This window comes from Homarus americanus, unplaced genomic scaffold (assembly GCF_018991925.1).
Source record: "Homarus americanus isolate GMGI-L3 unplaced genomic scaffold, GMGI_Hamer_2.0 scaffold48016, whole genome shotgun sequence".
NCBI classification, from domain to species: Eukaryota; Metazoa; Arthropoda; class Malacostraca; order Decapoda; family Nephropidae; genus Homarus; species Homarus americanus.
In genome coordinates, this window is record NW_024755055.1 from 1,959,117 (window position 1) to 1,973,096 (window position 13,980).

At 44.3% G+C, this 13,980-nt stretch overlaps 1 protein-coding gene across 5 annotated transcripts in view; it reads left to right on the forward strand.

The window, feature by feature from the left end:
- LOC121856178 (cytospin-A-like) overlaps positions 1–13,980 on the forward strand; it is a 171,014-nt gene that overhangs the window by 57,856 nt on the left and 99,178 nt on the right. For 4 of the 5 annotated variants that reach the window (XM_042351510.1, XM_042351511.1, XM_042351514.1 and 1 more), the window contains exon 1: positions 12,420–12,473. The exons of the other annotated variant lie outside the window; for it this stretch is intronic. In XM_042351510.1, coding sequence (XP_042207444.1) covers positions 12,459–12,473 — 15 coding nt within the window. In that variant the 5' untranslated portion in view covers positions 12,420–12,458. Of the gene's footprint in view, positions 1–12,419; positions 12,474–13,980 lie in introns of those variants that run through there. 5 annotated transcript variants of the gene reach the window in all.

A 13,980-nucleotide genomic window follows, 5' to 3' on the forward strand; every position in this document is an offset into this window, starting at 1 on the left:
CTGGGTTATATTATTGGTGTGTGTGTGTGTGTGTGTGTGTGTGTGTGTGTGTGTGTGTGTTAGTCGATGCATGTAGGTCGGACTCCATCCCCATGCATGGTGCACACATCCGCTGCAAGCTCTCTCTCTCTCTCTCTCTCTCTCTCTCTCTCTCTCTCTCTCTCTCTCTCTCTCTCTCTCTCTCTCTCCTCTCTCTCTCTCTCTCTTTCATTTGACCTTTATTGCAATTTCCTCCTTGTAAATCGTCAACCACCACAACTACCACAACCACCACCATCATCATCCACCCACACTACTACCACGATCCCACCATCCATCCGCACTCACCACCACCATTCCCCTACCGCCCCAACCACCATCCACACCACCATACCACCCCAACCACCATCCACACCACCATACCACCCCAACCACCATCCACACCACCACCATCCACCCCAACCACCATCCACACCCACATCCACACCTCTGATGCCCACGCTGCAGGCACAGGGGATCACTTGCTAGCTATTGCAGGTGGTGGTGGTGCAAGGGTGTCAGCCACTCAGTTTATTGCTAATGGTGATTATCATGGGTGTGTGTCAGTCAGTCTTGCTTGTTTATCTCTGATGGTGAGGTGTGTGTGTGTGTGTGTGTGTGTGTGTGTGTGTGTGTGTGTGTGGAAGTGGTGGTTGACGATTGTTGGTGTTAAAATTGGTGGTTAAAAGATTGTAGTTTTGAAAATTGTGGTTGTGGAGATGGTTTATGCCAAAACTGTGGTTGTCAAAATTGTGGTTGTCAAGATTGTGGTTATGTGTGGTTAATTATCCTAATTAAATGGCTCTACTTAAACACCGCCTTGATAGTGCTAATTATGGTGTAGCTAATTACTGGGGGTCCAGGAGGAGAGAGAGAGAGGGGGGAGAATAGAAGAAAGGAAGAGAGTGATAAAGAGAGAGCGAGCTGAAGAGGAAATGATAAAGAGTGGTTAAGAGAGAAAAATGATAAAGAGAAAGAACATGAGAGAGAGAGAGAGAGAGAGAGAGAGCGAGAGCATATACCGCACGTCGACAAGTACCTACAATATAGTACCGATATTTTAGGGCCTTACATAATGCTGGCGACTGAGGGGAGACCGTGGGCGGCCCCTGTAAGGAAAGTGGGTGCCGTGGGCGTAGAGTGGAGCTACGGGACAAAGCCGTGTGGCGGGCGTGGGTTGACTGGTTAGCGCGGCGTGGCGTGGGTACACTAGTCGGGGTTAAGCGTGGAGGAGGGCGTGCGTGGGCGTGGGAGGCATGTGTTGGTGTCGGGGCGTGTGGGCGAGGTTAGGTATTGTGGGCGTCAACCACCTCAGACCAGAGCAATGCTGCACGCGTACACACACACACACACACACACACACACACACACAGAGTCTTGTTTATGGACAGGTGTAGGACAGTTGTGGTGGCAGGTGTGGTGGGGAGTGTAGGACAGGTGTGGTAGCAGGTGTAGGACAGGTGTGATGGAGTGTAAGACAGTTGTGGTGACAGGTGTTGGACAGTTGTGGTGACAGGTGTTGGACAGTTGTAGGACAGGTGTAGGACAGGTGTGATGGCAGATGTAGGACAGGTGTGGTAGCAGGTGTAGGACAAGTGTAGTGGCAGGTGTTGGATAGGTGGGTTCAGGGGACAATATTCAGGTCTCTCTCTCTCTCTCTCTCTCTCTCTCTCTCTCTCTCTCTCTCATCACGTGACACACTAACTCTTATCACTCAGGTCATTAATTTCACTAATAGGACCCGGCTATGTAATTAACAAATATTTTAGACTTTAGTAACTGCCTCCATCACTCTTATAATGATGTGTGTGTGTGTGTGTGTGTGTGTGTGTGTGTGTGTGTGTGTGTGTGTGTGTGTGTGTGTGGAAAAGGAGAATGAACTTTAATATATAATTTCAGGTTTGTTATACGTTTATTCCCCGCCTAAGGGACACGTCAACTCCATTGTGCGTGTTTGTGTTTGTTTACGTCAGGTGTACCCTTGGGGACCCCACTCACTAGGTGCCTCCTAATGGTGAGGTGAGATGGGGTTAGGTTAGGTTTAGTTGGGTCTAGGTTAGGTTTGGTTTAGTTGGGTTTAGGTTAGGTTAAATTTGGTAGGTTTTAGGTTAGGTTAAGTTTTGGTAGTTCATCTAAACCTCAATATAAAATAATAAACCTACACGATTAATTAAACCTTCCATATGGTGTTTTGACCCTGGTTTATCCTGGTTTATTGTGGGTTAAAGATCATAAGGGAGAAAGAGTCACTGTCCAGGTTAATGAGTTACGTTCACCTGTGCGGCCATAATACTCAGGTGACCCCAGAACTCACCTCCAGGGGTATTACAGGTTGGGTGTAACACGTAGTACTGGTGGTGGTGGTAGTAGTGGTGGTGGTGGTGGTGATTGTGGTGGTGGTAGTAGTGGTGGTATTAGTAGAGGTGGTGATAGTAGTGGTGGTAATAGTGGTGGTGGTGATAGTGGTGGTAATGATGGTGATTGTGGTGGTGGAGATGATTGTAGTAGTGTTCGTGGTGGTGGTGGTAGTAGTGGTGGTGATAGTGGTGGTAATGGTGGTGGTGATAGTGGTGGTAATGATAATAGTGGTGGTACTGTTGGTGATATTGGTAGAGGTGATGATAGTGGTGGTAATGGTGGTGATAGTGGTAGTTTTGGTGGTGATTGTGGTGATATTGGTAGCGGTGGTGATAGTGGTGGTGGTGAAGGTGAGGGAGGCAGCACTGGTTGACTCCGGTAAAAACGTGGAGCAATGTTGTGTTGCCGTGGGCAGTGTTACTGACCCTCCGCTCTCTCACGCCTCCTCCTCCTCGTCCTCCTCATCCTCCTCCTCCTCCTCGTCCTCCTCATCCTCCTCTTCTCCCTCATCTTCCTCGTCCTCCTCCTCCTCTTCTTCCTCCATGCTTAATCTCCCTCCTCTGTTCTTCCTTTACTTCCTCTATGTCTCCTCCTCCTTCCCTTCCTCTCCCTCCTCCTCCCCCCCCCAATAGGATTAGGCCCCATTAGAAATACTGTAGGCTTATTCAGATTAGATCTCCTTAAGAGAAAGTCCCATTTAGGGCAGTTCCTATTAGCATTGGGGGTCTCTTAAAGCGTCCTATGAGAAATGGGGTCTATTAGAATTAGTTCCTATTAAAATTGGGGACTATTGCAGGATCCTACTAAAATTGGGACCTATTACTAGTTCCGATAGGTCTTATTAATATTGGGACCCTATTACATGGTCCTATTATAATTGGGGGTCCCATTTGTGATGTCCCCTAAAATTTTAACTCCCAAAGCACAGAGATTTGGGAGACTGTGACCCTCCCCTTCCCCTACCCTCTCCTCACCCCACCCCCTTCCTCCCCTCCCCACCCCCTACCCACCCCCTCTCCACCCCTACCCACTCTCCTCCCCACCCCTCCCCCCTTCCCCACCCCCTTCCTCACCTCCTTCCTCACCTCCTCCTCTCCCCACCTCCCCACCGTCGAATCGTGTCCAGGTAGCGTCCAGGAATGGCGGGCGTGGGACAGGTACAAGTAATATATGGAAGCAACACCTTAATTAGCTAGGACAGGTAGTCAAGGGGTGTTACCTGTTCAACACTGGCTCCTTAAAAATGCTATTGAAATTGGTCAGGGGTGAAGATATTGATGTAGTGTGTGTGTGTGTGTGTTTCAGGGCTGGACCTTATGCCGTTAGGGCTGGACCTTGTACTGTCAGGGATGGTCAGCAATAAAACATGAGAAAATATTCTCAAACAGGATGGTAACACGTCTTGTCTCTTAAACAAGGACGGTGACCTCTGAGGGGGATCAGGGGTCAGGAAAGGTCACCTAGGCCCACAGAGAGACGTGTGGGCCCCAGTGACGTGGTAACTTGGGCAATGTTTTGATACTAGTATGGTGCCCTCAACCTTGCCTGATCTGGCTTGACCTATTTTGACTCAACCTAACCTGATTGATCTAATTTGGTTTAACCTATCCTAACCTATCCTAGTATCCAATCCTACCCTGCCCAACCATATCTTATCATACTCTACCCTAAGCTAATTTAACGTGACCAATCTTATTCATTAGGTTGGGGCCTATTAGCACTAAGTACCATTAGCCTGAATAGCCTGGGTCTCAGTATTAGTCATTTAGGTTAGGTTAGGTTAGGTTAGGTTAGGTCCTATTAGGACTGGGGTGTGTCATTGTTATCACCATAAGAGAGACATGAAAAACGTTTATTGACACAAACGTTTGAAGCACAGGAGATGTTTGCATTATAGACACATGACAGGAAACGTTCGATTTAAAAATAACGTTTTGGGGTGCAGAAAACATTTTGGGGTGCAGAAAACGTTCGACTTGAAGATAATGATTCATTTATCAGTTTTATAATGAGAAAACGTTTGGGTTACATGAGTCAGGGGTCGAGGGGGCGTCCTGTAGCGAGTAATGTGATGCATCCTGTTGACTTCTGCATCCTGCCACAGCCTGTACTACCCAACCACAGCCTGTACCACCCAACCACACACTACTGACCTGTATTATACCACAACCTATGCCACACTACTGAGCTGTACCCTCTCACGCGGCCTGTACCACACGCTCGAGACAGCCTACACCCTGCCACAACCTGTAGCCAAACGCTTTACTGGCCTGTAGCCTTTCACCTAGTGTTATGGGCCACCTGAACCCGTGATGGCCCACTAGAGCACACTACCTGGTCCACTTAGGTTGGCCCAGATGGTGATGGGTCCATAAAAACCCCCTCTTTAAATGGCCCTCTTGACACACACACACACACACACACACACACACACGGGAGGAAGGTAGAGACAAGTTGAAGGCAAGACAGTGACATACCGTAGAGAAAATAAAAGAAAAGTGTGTTTATACTGTCCCAACTTTTCACACTGGTGGATTTATTTACTTAAAAAAAAATAAAGTAATTGTTTGTTTATTTCTCATCTGTTGAAAATTATAAGTGGGGTGTTGGGTTACTTATGATGACCTCCGTGGGTTGTTAAGTAGCTAAGTAGGGGAGACGAGTGGCCTAGTTGAGCCTTTGGCCCTCAGACTGGCACTTTTGGTATGGCTCTCCTAAGATTTTTGGTGCAAGAATTCATAAGTTCAAATATTTAGAAGTTCGTAAGGAAAGATTCTCAGGGGTTCATAAGATCAGATCCTTAAAAGTTCGTAAGTTCAGTTCCTAAAAAGTTCATAAGTTAAAGTTCTGAAAAATCCTGATTAAAAAAAATGCAATTTAAGATTTTCACACATTCGTAAGTTCAGATTGACATTAGTAACTGTTTTAAGGTTAGGTTAGGTTAGGTTAGGTTAGGTTAGGTTAGGTTAGGTTAGGTTAGGTAAGGTAAGGTTAGGTAAGGTTAGGTTAGGTTAGGTTAGGTTAGGTTAGGTTAGGTTAGGTGAGAAGTATTTGGCTTACAGGTGTACCAGTTTGCATACCTGGGATTAGTGGATATGTCTGGGATTATTACCGCGTATGAGGGAGATAGACCATCACATAAAGCAAGTGTATCGGGTGTTGTATAGACTGTGTATCGGATGTGTATCGGCTGTATAAACTGTGTATTGGGTGTATATCGGTACGTGAAGATGAAGGGTAGGGTGTGTATAGGGCTGTATATATCGGGTGGTTATCGGTAGATGGAGGATGGGGGGTAGTAGTGGTGGTGGAGGCCGAGTGTAGGCTGGATGTGGTGAACTAGACGATCCATATTGGTTCTGGACTGTGGGTGGCGAAGCGGGATATGGCATAGTTCCAACAGCAATTTCTGGCCCTGTGCTTGAGGTTCCCGACAGACAGAGCGAGAGACAGAGATACAGAGAGAGAGAGAGAGAGAGAGAGAGAGAGAGCTAGCTAGCTAGCTGGAGAGAGAGAGGCATATCCTTCGCTTGAGATTCCAGAATGAACACCCTGTTCTAAGGGAGATTTGGAACGCTGAACACACACACACACACACACACACACACACACACACACACACACACACACACACACACATATATATCAATAAAATTAGACACCCATAATGATAGATTTTATGGCATAATAGTGATATATTAGCCGTTACCTGTGTACATACCTGTTATCGTAATTAGCCCCCCCACACACACCTGAGCTGGTGACATCATCGCTCGGTCAGTTACAAGCAAGCAACGGCGGCTTCTACCTGCTTGTGAATATCACTTGACGACAGGCATGCTTGACTGGCGCCGCCTACACTGCACGCCTACAGCTCACGCCCCACGGCAGACGCCCACACCTCACTACCATACTGTAGGTTCAGACACATAATCTCACAACCACATGTTTACGCTACACGCCCACATTACACGCCTTAGCACACGCCCACAACACACGCCTACAGCACAGCACCGTGAGTAGACAACAACACCACCACCGCCACCACCACCACAACAACAACAACAACAACAAACAACCACCACCACCAACAACAACAACACCACCACCGCCACCACAACAACAACAACAACAACAACAACAACAACAACAACAACAACAACCACCACCACAACAACAACAACAACCAATAACAGCAACACCACCACCACCACTCACACACAACCACCACCACAACAACAGCAACCACCGCCACCACAAATCCACCACCACCACCACCACAACAACAACAACAACCACCACAACAAACCACCACCACCACCACCACAACAACAGCAACCACCACAACAACAACTACCATCACCGCCACCACAACAACAACTACCATCACCACCACCACTGCCCATTTTTGTCCCCGCCTAAAAATGTCAACAGAACCAGGATGCATTTGTGGTGGTCGTGGGCTGGTGGTGGGCTGGTGGTGGGCGTGCGTTGGTTGATGGGCGTGTAGGGGTGTGGCGTGTGGATGTAGGTGTGTGTGGGTAGAGATTATGTGTAATTGGTGGAATGTGGGTGGGAAATAGGGTGTTTGGATGGGCATGGGTCGGGGCAAGTGGGTGGAAGTATGGGTAGGTGGGTGAGTGTGGTGGGTTATAAGTGTGGGTGACATTGGGTATATCAGGGGGAAGGGGCTTTGTGGGTATTGTGGATAGAGATAGGTACTGCGGATGGCTATTTGAGTACTAACACATCCACACACACACACCTGATATCACCCCCATCTTCCCAACACACCCTCACACCCACCAAGACTTCGCTGGGGTGAACATACATTACTTTAAGATGGTGAACGCCGAGCCACGACCTTGCAGCGTCTCTGAATCCGGATGAGCTTTGGCGTTCGTGCTTTGTCCCTGAATCCGGATGAGCTTGGGCGTTTGTGCTCTGTCCCTGAATCCGGATGAGCTTTGGCGTTCGTGCTTTGTCCCTGAATCCGGATGAGCTTGGGCGTTTGTGCTCTGTCCCTGAATCCGGATGAGCTTGGGCGTTCCGTGCTTTGTCCCTGAATCCGGATGAGCTTGGGCGTTTGTGCTCTGTCCCTGAATCCGGATGAGCTTTGGCGTTCGTGCTTTGTCCCTGAATCCGGATGAGCTTGGGCGTTTGTGCTCTGTCCCTGAATCCGGATGAGCTTGGGCGTTCGTGCTCTGGTCCCCAATCCGGATGAGCTGGCGTTCGTGCTTTTGGTCTCTGAATCCGGATGAGCTTTGGCGTTCGTGCTTTGTCCCTGAATCCGGATGAGCTTGGGCGTTTGTGCTCTGTCCCTGAATCCGGATGAGCTTTGGCGTTCGTGCTTTGTCCCTGAATCCGGATGAGCTTGGGCGTTTGTGCTCTGTCCCTGAATCCGGATGAGCTTGGGCGTTCGTGCTCTCCTGAATCCGGAGCTTTGCGTTCGTGCTTTGAATCCCTGAATCCGGATGGCGTTCAAAGCTGGTCCCTGAATCCGGATGATTTGGGCGTTTGTGCTCTGGTCCCTGAATCCGATGAGCTTGGGCGTTCGTGCTTTGTCCCGAATCCGATGAGCTTGGCGTTCGTTTTGTCCCTGAATCCGGATGAGCTTGGGCGTTTGTGCTGTCCCTGAATCCGGATAAGCTTGGGCGTTCGTGCTTTGTCCCTGAATCCGGATGAGCTTGGGCGTTTGTGCTCTGTCCCTGAATCCGGATGAGCTTGGGCGTTCGTGCTTTGTCCCTGAATCCGGTTGAGCTTGGACGTTCGTGTAGGTATTTGTCTGCATACCGCCTCCATCTGGACTCTGACTCTGGGTTTTGAGATTCTTATAAGCTCTTACGATATATTTTTCCTCCCAAAGTAAACAAAAATTATGGATTCTCATATGTTCGTAGGTTCAATTTTCCTTCTAATTGGTGATGTGAGAATGTATCAAATTTAAGCTACGATTCGAAGGTGGATTCTTTAAGGCTCAAACTGACTTAAGAACATTTGTGAATTCGCGTCCTGTTGATGGTGTTTTGAGAAGGAAAATTGTCTTAAAATGTAGTGATAATGTTTATTTATGTTTTAAATTTTTATTTCTTTATCAACATCGACAAGAAAATGGTGTATTGAGTTAATTCTGTCCTGTTTTACACACACACACTGATGCCGAGGAAAGAACGTGACACCAACTAAACGTATTTTCAACCATAGTCTTCCCGCCCTCTCAAACTTCACGTATTTCAAACCATTATCTTATCTGACTTCACAATCGCTGCGGGTCACATCACGGTCACGGTCGTCTGCCGAGGTTCTTGTGGTGGTTGTGGGCGGCGTGACTTGTGGCCTATGAACATGATGGTTAGGTGAGCAGGGTCGTGCGTTCGCTACCCCGGGGAAAAAAAATAAAGTCCTTATTTCTTCTCCTTTATGGAAGTGAAACCAAACATAGACATGAAATTATTACAAAAAATATTTATTGGAAATATAACCTAACGTGAATGAAAGGCTTTTTTTTTTAATCTTTGTGTTTGTGTTAAAGTGAATTATACCCTTGCCGTGGTGAGTTTTAAACATTTGTATTCATCAAGGTGCTATGTTTGTACTTAGTCTGGAACACCGAAATTAGGGATATATAAGTCATTTCTTTGTTCTTTTCAAGCGTGTCATCTACAGGGTGGTGTACAAGTTGCTTGTTCTTTGTAAATTGACTTTGAATTATTAGATTGTTAGTTTACGTCAAGTTCGGTTTTGTTAGGTTAGTTTACGTTAAGTTTGGTTAAGTGACAATATGTTGGATAAACAAATCATATTGATAAGTCTGATTAAATTCTTAACTTGATTTTAAAATATTTTCTTAAATGTAAAAAAAAAAATCTTTGTTTTAAGTAGAAATAATCACGTTAGGTTTCATTAATCGGTAAATAAATAAATAAATAAATATGTGTCTTTAGTGACGGGTATATTAATAAAAAAATAGTGATAGGTAAATTCATATGTTTTTATTGATTGGTAGACAAATAAGAGGTAATTGGTAATGTTAATATAGTTTAAATGATCTTGTTACGTGACGCAGCTTCCCGCCATCAACAACCCCAGCTGCGGAAGTCCTGTTGAGAGCGTATAGCCACATGCTTCTAGTGCTGTTATTATTGCCTCCAGTGAGTTAGTGTGTACCTCCCACTCTTCCTCGCTTCGCTACACTGCCTCTGTACGTGTGTGTCTGTGTGTACCTCTATGTGTGTGTACCTCTCACTCTCCCTCGCATTACGTATCTCATTTAACCAACTAGTGAGAGATAACGGGCCTAAAATGGTGTCAAAATTGCTCTGAGACTGTACTGTACTGTAACTAAGGAACTATTCTCACATCCCACGTCTCACATATAAGGAAAACAAAACAAATGGTGTACGTAAGGTTGAGAATACGTTCTTTTTAGCTCCGGTCGTCAAATTTTCCCCTCAGTTGCTGATGTGAGAACACCAGCAGTCACGGTTGAATTTAAAGAGTAAATTGAACTTCTTATTTAAGCTCCCAGCGCTCTGTCTTAGCTTAATTGGACCTATTTAATGTGTTCTTGTCAGGGTAGATGCGTTCGTGTTAGGGTAGATGAAAAAGTATTACGTTCGAGATACCGTCCGTGGTACTTTGCTTAACATTGACCGCTAATGTTAAGGTGGGCGCGTGGCCGGGGTTGTGTGGGAGCAAGTTAGACCTCGATACTCAGTTCCCGTGACACTATTGTGACCGTGACCACCTCCACCTCTCTCCCCGCTGTTGATGCTGAAATCAGGGCCGGATTCAGGAGTGGGCAAAGTGGGCAACTACCCAGGGGCCTCCACATGTCCGGTAGTAGCTATATCAGGGGCTGGTCGACTTGAAACCACATGAATGACTACAGTCATGTCTCACTTTTGTGTGTGTGTGTGTTGGGAATTTGTACACTATCACTAAATATACAGTTAATTAAAAAAATTTCAATGTTCTAATTTCCTCAATGTAACTGCATATGGCTTCAAAATTCTCCAAAGAAGTGTTCAAAATTTTCCCGGGGGGCTCACAGCGCCCCCCGGATCTCCCAGATGTTTAGGCTTGCTTCACTCGCCACCCCACCCTCTTGGGTAGTTATAATGAGGGGGGCCTCCACAAAGAGGCTGCCCATGGGCCTCCACAGGTCTGAATCCGGCGCTGGCTGAAATAGATATTAAGTGGAATGGACTTATCTATCTACCTACCTATTTATATATCCCTATATCTATCTACCTCTATCCGTATCTATCCTTTGAGTACGATATCTTAACCACCTTGTGTACGATGACTTAACCCCTTGAGTACGATGACTTAACCCCTTGAGTACGATGACTTAACCCCTTGAGTACGATTAGCTACTGTACTAAGATGGCGGGCAAATTGACGCCAAAATTACACATAGTTGCCGTTTCTCTTAAGAGTCTTGTAGAATCCAATAACAGGGCGGAAGTATCAGACCTAAGTGTGCTGCAATTTAAGTGGAATTCTAAAGACGGTCACGAACCTTCTGGAGAATCAATCTTTTGTGTCGTAGCGTAAAAGTGAATCAATTAGATATGTTCTCACGTCTTTGGTTAGGGGGTAATTCAATGCATTCGTTAATCCGGATATTGGATTTCGCGCATGAATGGATGAATGGAGATTTTTTGGGGCGGGTAATTCTATCGTTGTTGACGAGTTTGTGATTTTCAGCGAATTTGTTTGGTAATAAGCTCTCATGTATACAGGCTATTTTACCGTGACAAACACATACACACACACACAACACACACACACACACACACACATCATTTTACTCAAACCGTATCACATTCTTATCCACACATACGAGTCGAAATTCTCAGTACACACAAGAATTTACCTTAATTAGATACGTTCACTTTAACATCAGAAAATTAACGTAAGATACTATATGAAAGATCAATACACGTTAAATATATTCTCAAAATAACGTATCTAGCGAAAAGATTCCTTGGGTTAAATTCGTTGCTATTTCTGGACGTTGATTTAGTTATTTCGGTTAAGTCAAGTGAGTGTAATAACCGGTATGATGACTTAAGAGGAATAATTCATGGTAAAGAGTGTTTGAGAATCTCGGTAGTGCATTGCAACAGACGGCAAGTGCACAGCTATGCATAAAAAACCCTCGCCCCGGCCGCTGTGCTGATGCCGGGTTGTACTGTTCTATTGATTGATCATTGTAACGAAATTCAGCCTTAGTTTATCGCATCTAAACGAATTATTATTTAACGTTATATAATCAATTTTGTTGATGGTGTTTAATTCCGTGTCCAGGATGCAACACACGGAGATGAAATTAAAGTTGCTTGTTTTACACTAAGGATTATGTTGTTGTTTCAGTTTGGTGTTATTGTTGATTATGTTCTGGTTTGGTATTAGTATTATTGATTACTTAAACATGTGGTAATTGCAGTGGGTGATAGTCGCTTACTCATGCATAAATATGATTATGTTTGTGCAACTTCCCTGACATTGCAACACGCGCCTCCGGATGCATGTGATAACTTGTTAGCCAATACACGGTCTACTGTACTTACATATGATAAATTAGTAACTCTACCTACATAAAAGATTACATTAGATTGTTGGAGATGTATTGTTTTAGTATACTGTTAAAAGTGAATATGAACCGTTGATGTGTTTAAAGCATATTACTTAATAATACACAGTGGTAAGCGTTATTAACTAGTAACGGCCAACACCACCGCTTGTTTGTCTTTGCTGACAGTATTTTGTGGTGGAATCTCAGCTGGGTTAATTTTTATTCGTAAATTACTAACAGTATATGCAATTACACCTAGCATTTCTTTTCAATGTCTAAAGTAAACTTAAAATGCAATATATTCATATATATTTTGTTAATATATTGTTGTTTAATGGTTTAGGTGGCATATATTAGTGTTGGGTAGGGGGGACTGGTATAATTCGCCTGCCAACATCTGGGTTGACAACAGTCAAGTATCAGCTGAGTGAGGCCCAGCGCCATCTGTTGGCGCGTCACAGAACTAAGTTTAAATTATCCCCTGGAAAGTGAAAGGAGGATGGGCCCTCCACGGGTGAGTTTTTCACTAATAATGTCGTCCTTGAACTTGAATAAGATATTTAAACTCGCCAGTGATAACGCCAAGACGCCGCCGCGATAGTGGAGGGTGTTAGGTCATGTGGTAGAAGGTGGACACGAGAGATAAGGTGCAGTGTGTAGCCTGGCCCACCATGGCCTGGGTTCACCCATGCTTTATTAATTGTTCCTAACGTTTCTCACACCTGGCCAATGAACCCCACTATGTTCACCTCACACAGCAATGACAGGACATGACAAGTTTATTCCAGTTATAATTGGTTGTAAATATGTGTTGTATGTTGAGAATAGTGAGAAATATGACCCCTGGTGACGCCAGTGTACCCTATACCCTCCTGTGTCTCGTAGAGTTTGTCATTAATTGTGGCACTTTATCAAATATTGCACCATTAAATGTACACGGGAAGAATATGTTGAATTAATAATTATTTAACATCCTCTCATAAAAATTCAACTTTGACGAAAACAAAATACAGTGAAGAAAGTAAATAGTTTTATCACTAGTGTCTTGGTAAAGTATTTAAAGCCCCCAGAAAAGTTTGGACAATTGATGGTGTTATACAGTACAGCATTAACAGCTAAATACAGTAATGCTGCTACAAGAAGATATGCTGTTACCTGTAATAAATGAAAATCCTTAAAGTAATAGGAAAATCAGATTATATTACTGTAATGTACTTTGTAATTATGCATTGATGGGTTGATTATATAGAAAGCCAAGCAATTGTACTTGGAATTGTGGTTTCTTAATGTTTGTGTCTACATGTTGCATTATTAGGGGTCTCATGTAATAGAATGTAAATATTTATAAAAGTCAGTGTGTTTAGCAGGGCATGCCATCATTGTGGTCATTACAGTACACTTGTTGATAAAGTATTTTTCACTACTCTAAAGAAAGAGTAGAGAGAAGTATGTTGTTTGTTTAATAATGCAATAATGATGATGTTAAGCTTTCACCAAAGTAAACTCTGCCAGACCAGGTTTAATTCTTTTAATATCTGAGTAATTCATTAATGCCTGACATATAGGATGATTGTAACTATAGGAATTCCACTTTTTATTAATACTCTACAGCCTTTCTAAAGGGGTGTTTGCATATCTAGGTATCCCTAATAAAAAAGTTTGGGTTAAAGGAAAATCATTTTAACAGACCTTTCCCCTAAAATGGCCTTAGAGACATGATTTCACTTTACTTTAGTGCTATATATTAGGTTAGGTTGCAAGGTCGCTGCTACTATATTGTACGTCTACCAGATAATTAGATTAGACTATAGATATCTTTGTAGACCGCACACTATAGTAGCACCGCAAGGTCTTACACTGAATAGCTGTGGTGTATGACCATGCAATCTACATAATTTTTATGAAGGTGGGCAATTTTTAATTATTCAAGGACTAGCTAACCTACCTTGCCAGCGAAGAAAGCACTTGGAAGTCCTACATATAATGCTCAGTTGGCAATAGGGAGGGCATTCAGTTGTAAA